Source organism: Fulmarus glacialis, unplaced genomic scaffold (genome assembly GCF_000690835.1).
Source record: "Fulmarus glacialis isolate BGI_N327 unplaced genomic scaffold, ASM69083v1 scaffold51145, whole genome shotgun sequence".
NCBI classification, from domain to species: domain Eukaryota; kingdom Metazoa; phylum Chordata; class Aves; order Procellariiformes; family Procellariidae; genus Fulmarus; species Fulmarus glacialis.
Window position 1 is genome coordinate 1 of NW_009212094.1, and position 7,048 is coordinate 7,048.

General features: G+C 45.1%; 1 protein-coding gene across 1 annotated transcript in view; it reads right to left on the reverse strand.

Moving 5' to 3' along the window:
• Positions 1-98: 98 nt before the first annotated feature.
• CDHR3 (cadherin-related family member 3) overlaps positions 99-7,048 on the reverse strand; it is a gene marked incomplete at its 5' end in the record, with an annotated part of 19,674 nt that continues 12,724 nt past the window's right edge. The window contains 4 exons of the mRNA XM_009577738.1: positions 99-284; positions 2,811-3,055; positions 4,894-5,065; positions 6,840-7,045. Coding sequence (XP_009576033.1) covers positions 99-284; positions 2,811-3,055; positions 4,894-5,065; positions 6,840-7,045 — 809 coding nt within the window. The remainder of the gene's footprint in view (positions 285-2,810; positions 3,056-4,893; positions 5,066-6,839; positions 7,046-7,048) is intronic.

Consider the following 7,048-nt stretch of genomic DNA (forward strand, 5'->3'; position numbering starts at 1 on the left):
CTATCCCAGCCAAAACCAGGACAGGCTGAAAGGCCTGAGTTCTCTCTGTCATTGCCAGATGTTACTGGGTACTTCCCCAGTGTGACATTTGGGAGGACTCACAGAGGCGTGCCGTCTGCTTTGCCTGCCGGAGGGCAGCGGGTGCGGACCCACGTCGCCAGCAGGAACCCCAGGTACCCCAGCAGTCCAAGGAGCAGCAAACTGCCGAGGGTGATGACGAACGGCACGTACCACGCCGATTCAGAGTAGAGGTTTTCCCTTTTTGTCACAACAGTGAAGCCAGGCTTTTAAAACAAGATAGGAAAAGTTCCTCAAGGCTGCATACTTCTAAGGTTACTGACACCAACAGCACCTTTCATGTGGCTGAACTTCTGCACTGAAGCACCTGGCCCAAGTTTGCCCCAGGGCTCTGCAGATGATGGGCAGAGGGAGATAGTGTCTGCTGGAGACAGTGATTCATCCCACGTACCTGCCTGCTGACTGCCAAGTCAGCTCAGATGACTGAGATGGACTACCAAGCTCCTGGGGCAACCAAAGGCAGGTGAAATGGAGCCCACCCACGATGCAAAAAGGAGGCTCCAGATCATGTTTCAATGTCTTATATTAAAGCATTCATGCCATGATGGGGTTTAAAAGCCTCAGGTTGCCTGAGAAGCTGGGAGCGCACTGTTGGAGGGTGAGCAAGTTCAGGGAATACTGCCATTACTGAGATAATGGTTTCTTGTTACCTAAGGCAAAACTGGAAGTAGGTCGTCTTCACTGCAGTGATCATTCGGCCCCCTTCGTAAGAGCAGTTGAACCCCGAGGAATTGCGTTATGTACAAAAAGAAATGAAACTCCTTTTTTTTTCCCTATGACTTGTTCCAGAAGGGAAAACCACACTTCCTGAGCAGTTGCAATCTCCCTCATCTTCCCGAGTGCCAAGAGACATGGCTCTGAGCTGTCACAGCACTTGGTGTTAGCAACTCATTCATTAAGGTCCCATCATGAAACTATCCTCACAGGGATCAGAAATTACTTGTCTGCTCTACCTGGGTCATTACCTAGTGTGGTACTAATAGTTTTGGTTGTCTACTGAAATTTTTATTTAATTTTCTGTAAGACATTTGTAATCACATTGCGTATGAAATTTAATAGGATATCTATTTCTTTCCTGTTTAAGGTTACCTTTAAAATAACTTATTTAGCCTTGCAAAAAAGGTACATCCAATCCTTAAAGAAATTCTCAGATAATCTCAAGATCACCACCGTCACTCCATTCTCACTGAGACTGAAGTCATAAGTGACTTTTAGTGATGGGGCTTCTTTTCTACACTACCAGCCTTCCAGCATCTGATTCATCAAGTTGCTGCACTGAACACATCTAAGGAGTAGTGATGGGAGAAGTTGCTGTAATGGAAGTGCTTTTCTGGAAAACAGACTGAAAGTGGAAGGCTGATATCTCTGGAGAGGCAGATTTAACGCTGTGGTATGTGGTCTAGACTGTTTGTATTTGTGGTAAAGCATGGGAAAGAAATACAGAATAAGTTTTGTTATTCAGTTTAACTTTTCGTTTCCACATCAAGTAGTGGGAGGAGAAGGCTAGAAAAAACCATTTAATCCTTCCCAACAGAGCATTAGATAATAATGGGGTTATTAATCAGTCTGCAAGTTTGGATTTTAGCATTTTCATAGCAAAGCATCCAGATTTGCATGTGCTGCTTGCAGGAACCCCTGGTTCTGGCTCAGTTACCAGTAGTCCCGAGCAGATATGGACCGTTTTACAGTGAATAGCTCTTTTACCCCTTCACCAGCATCCTCATATTTTCATTCCTGCACACAAGGGAGAAAAGGGTAATGCCATCTGCAGGCAGGCAGAAAATGGATGGACTCTGGATGATGGAGAGATGGTGCAGCAAGGGATGAAGGCAGCAACTGGCACAAGGATGGGGACAGAGTGGTCTGTACACTCAGGCTGTGCCGCTTCTGCAGGCAGGATGAAAGCAAGCTCTTCTATTGTCCTGCGACTGTTTTGCTGGGTCACAGGCCCACAGCTCCGCAGGCTGTGGAGGCCAGATCCCACCCCGGCTGCTGAAAGCTGTGCAGGCTTCTGTGGCTCAGCTATGGACCACCATGTGGGCAGGGAGCTCAGGAAAGAGCCATCCCACTCCTCTGGCTTTGCTGTCTGAAACCTGCCGAAACCTCAGCAACATGCTGAGGCTGTGCACAACTGCTTCAGTTCCTGACAGGCAGCTCAAAGTTTTACATGAGGGTGACCTCAGGGTTGGAAAAAAGCCCCTTCCAAGTGATGAGGATTTCTTGTTGTTGTTGTTGCCTATTTCAACTTTGCTAGCCATAGATTAATGTGTCCCACTGCTAAAGAAGCACATAGAAGTGCAAGGCAGCTGGGGGAATGAATAGCTATGAATAAAAAAAGAGGTAGTGCAAAATGCATGAGGTAATTTTAAGGTTCCAGGCAAAGGTTAACCTCTGCTCTTTCCTTATTAATAAAGCTGCCAAAATCTTTAACTTTCCAGTTACATGGTAATGGCAGTGTGCCCGGTCCTTTGGCTACTTGCCCTTTTTGTTTTAGAAACTAAAACACAAAACACATGTTATGACTCCGTACCTGGGACCAATCCTTCATGATGCTGAGCATATCAACCACCTTTAGCTTCAGTGTAAGAGCACGGGGCTCTGCACTTCCCAGGACCGGACCCACTGTAGTTTTTTGTTTCCCATTTGGATACATCTACCCTCTTTTCTTCACTCCTATGGAGATTATCCCATGAAACAACCACAGAAGTGGACATAAATTTCGGTGAACTTACCGTTGTGGCAATGACGGTAGTTGGGTTTGGGATAACTCTGATGCTTAAAGTCACTGTTCCAGTTTTAATTAGGTGTGCAGCTTTGTCCCTGGCAGATAGTAAATTGTCATCTGTTATATAGACGCGCAGTCTGTAAATCCAGTTTGTATCAAGCCCGCTCTCATAGTCAAACCTTGATGCAAGAATCAGCCGAGATGTGTTGGAGCCGGCATGTGGTGAAAAGGTGAAATGATTGTTCACATTGCCTGCAAGCAGTAGCAGAAAAACAAAACAATGCCAAAAAAAAAGGAATAAAAGAGAAAAGCAATCCCACATCAAAGTAAATGGTTGGAACAAGCAAAAAGATCAGTTTTTGTTGACAACTTGTTATGGATCACTATACACCTGTGCAGTGAAATATAATTGATAAGAATGGCTCCTTGATCTTCCTGTTATCATATAAAATCAGATAAACCAATATAGTCATAATAGCATTAAAATATGGAATAAGACCCTTTATGGGGACATAGCTGAGAGGAGGCTGTGGAAACACTTCAGAGCCATAGGGCACACAAGAAGTCACCCGAACGACCTGTCCTTACAGCCTGGAGAGCACCCGGAAGAAGCAGCACCCAGCCGAGGCAAGGACCCTATGCTATTGCTGGCTTCTTCTGGCTACTGGGGTGTCCCTGGAGTGGCCCCTAGTCCACATGGACACCACCAGTGTCTTCAGAGGCCTCTCCAGCCCCTCTCCATGGCCTCCCTGGCTGCCCAGAGGCAGAGGCCTTTGAACAGGTCCCCCTGAAGAAAGCTGATGACTCAGGGGACATTAATTGCCTCTAGGGCTTCGTGTGGGGGCAGAGCAGAGAGTTCAGTGATGCTGGCCCCTCAGCCCTCCAATTTCTGTCCGTGTAACTGGAGATCTGCTAGTGGCCTGGGCTGCAGGTAGACGAGCTCCAGCTCTTAGGCTCCGAGCAGACCACACGTAGGAGAGATCAGAGCCATGAAAAGACACCAGATGTGCTTTGGGTTTTCTTTTGTTGCCCCATAGAGCTCCAGAGTTGAAGTGACCTTGAAGACCATGTCTATGGCTGGGCTGTGGCTGCTCTGTGGCTCAGAGGCCAACTGCATGGCACAGCTCACATCCATACAGCCAAACCCCTGAGCCTTCACCCTGGTCAGGCCATACAGAGAGCCTGCCAGCAAGGTCCTGGATCCCTCAGCAGTGCCCAGGATCTCTTTGGGAATGTACTGCTTGGCACAGACCAAAATCGTGCCAGCAACCAAACTTAATGCTTCAGCAGTGTGGGCCAATACTGGACCTGTGGCTAGACCCTGATTTACTGATACAAACACACCCTTTGTATAGGCTCATGTGTAAATACCACTGCTGCAGAGGTCCTCTGTGGCATTAAGGGGCTGCGATAGGACAGAGGTTCTCTCTTTTTACGCTCACAGTTTTTTACTGGCACCTGGACAATCTGCTCCCTCCTTCTCAGCAGTCACATCAGCAATAAAACAAGAAATTGCCCCAAGAGAGTGCATTCCCCGTTTTGTGAAGCTGAGCGTCATCCCATACCGTAGCAGTTCTCCGAGTGGATGCAGTTGATTACTACAGTCCATCACATGGTCTTAAAATGGGGTTTTAACGCATAGCATGGACCTAGGACATGCAGGTTTGCTCAGTTGTTTTGAATGGTGTACCAGCAACTAAAGGTGAGGTATGCAGAGTAACAGAACCAACCATCCTTTCTCAAATTTACTCAGCTGTAACTGGAAGTGAAATTTCACCCTGCATATCATTCCAGCTCATTCTTCTGAAGTCCTTCTCAGTTATGCAATTAATTGCCAATTAATTAACATGGTAGGCAATCCAGTCTTGCAAGGGAATGGTTCTAGGTGGTAGCACCAGTAGCCAACTTGTGGAGAGACGTCTCTTTTGGTAAGCAGCAAAGTAATGATGTGCGAAACTTGTGGATCACAACTAGCCCTCCATGAGACGTAGCACATAAACCGTGCAAGACTTTTATTTATGAATCAAAGCAAACCATCAGCATTCACTAATTTTTGCAATGCTCCCAGTTCACACACCATGACACAGTACCTTCATTAATGAAGTAACGGAAAGACCTGGGATCAGAATCACGATCTTGACATTCAATCCTGAAGCCATTAATATTGGTCCCAACAGCTAAGCTGACTGGGATTTGAAATGAATAGAAATTGGGTGAACAAACTGGTTCTTCATCATTTACTTCCAAAACATTGACAGTTACCTGAAAGAAAAGAGCAATAGCAAGCTGAAGCTCCTCCACTGTGCTGAGACAGAATTTTATTAACTTCAGAAACTGTTTGGTTTTGCCCATTTTGCTCTTTTGATCAACAGCAGTTGAAGAGCAATGAACCTCCCTTCCAATCTAGTTTCTACCAGAAAATGTCTGTGATCATTTGACCTTCAATTCTTCTCGAATTGAGAAGGTCAATTGACTTTCAATTGACCTTCTGGGTCTTCTGGGAACAGGTTCCTTAACCTGAACCATCTTCCAAAACCGCAGGGGTTTCAATCTGACGTGTCCAACTGTTTGAATTACCTAAAGTGTGTCCTAGTAAGAATGAGACATAATAATAGTACCACGTATTCATTAAACTTTGTTTCAAACCTCTCAAATTGCTTCACAGTCATTAGTTAGGCTTCTTAACATATTTAATAATAATTCAGAGTATGATCCATGGAAGGAAGGAAGACTCTTTATAGACTGATTGTTCCCAGTGAGAGAGAAATGCTGGTAATATCTTTTTGCATGGCTGGGAGCACCCTGGGTAGCACCAGATGTGCTTAATGTCAGCTGGGATTAGCTGGCTGAGAGAAAAAGGTTACCCTTCTCAAAGCTCTTTCCGCTAATGTCTGTTAGTCTTTAACCTACAACAGATAAACTTGTCATCATGATGCTAAATTTTCCTTAATCATCACCTTGAAATATTATAGGTGATAAAGAAATTAAGTACCTCCCACCTAGCACCTCCATGGGTGGTCCTTGACTGGAAGAGAAAGCAGGCCTAGTACCTGTATCCTCCCCCAACAGATGTGCAAAAATCAAATGTAAGGCAGTCACAAGGTGACTGAATACGTGAAAAGGAGTAAAAAGGAGCCTGTATGTGAAGGACACTGCGATTCTTTGAAAGAAGTGACTGTAAAATACCTTTGTGGGTATATCATCTCTATTTTTTCTTCTGAATAAAATAGGTCCGGGCAGCAAACCTGAGCAAAACCCTACTTTTTAATGTTATCATGTTCCCTGGCACGCTCTTGGCTCCTGCCAGATAGGACCATCAGGGACAAAACTAGACCAGAGTCAGGGGAAGGCACGTGTAAGGGTCCATCCTCAGTAGGCCATATGGACACAGCTGTACTGGGTGGGCCTTCTGACATTGTCCCAAGAGGCTGCCCAAGCCCTCATACCATCCCCAAAGTATGCAGCACATCTCCTCTGTCCCACCCCATAAAAACACAACTCTGATGGGCTGCAACACAATTCTCGCATTACTTTGGGCACTTTGCAGTGAAAAAATGTCACATACAAAATCAAAAGGATGTTTGAGGGCCAAGGGGCACTGCACGAGGCACAAAAACTTGGCACTAAGCATGGCTATAATTAGGTTGTGCTACCTGGCCTCAAGACCCTTTCCTTTTTCTATTTTCCAGTACATATGTAGCCAAAAGGAATATCTTAAATTTTCTAGGGCACAGAAAACAATTTCACTGGTGAAAATAGAAAAAAATAAGGTGAAATAAGGTGAAATAAGAAAAAAAGACTGAGAAAAAAACCCCACAGAGTTAAAAATACAAAAATACTACTTTAATTCTTTTTGTAAGAAATAAAGCAAGACTGAGTGAACACCACCTCTTTCATCTGACTAATATACAGCTCTGTGCAGGGGTGGACTTGCCTTTTACAGACCAAAGCGCTTTGCCTAATGTCTTACCGTTCTTGTCAGGAAGAAGAGAGAAAAATGTAGATAAAGGGGGAGAAGTAGAGTGGATTTACTCACAGATGCTGTTGCAGTCTTCTCTTGGTCTGAGGCCTGTACTGTGAGAATGTGTTTCTGAGTTGTTTCATAGTCTAATCTAGCTAAAATCTTCACATGTCCTTTGGTTGGGCTGATCCAGAAGATATTTGTGTAATCCCTGGTGCCTCCTCCAGCTGCAATGGAATAAGTGATGACACTGGGCGGCCAGTCCTTGTCTCTGGCATTCACTC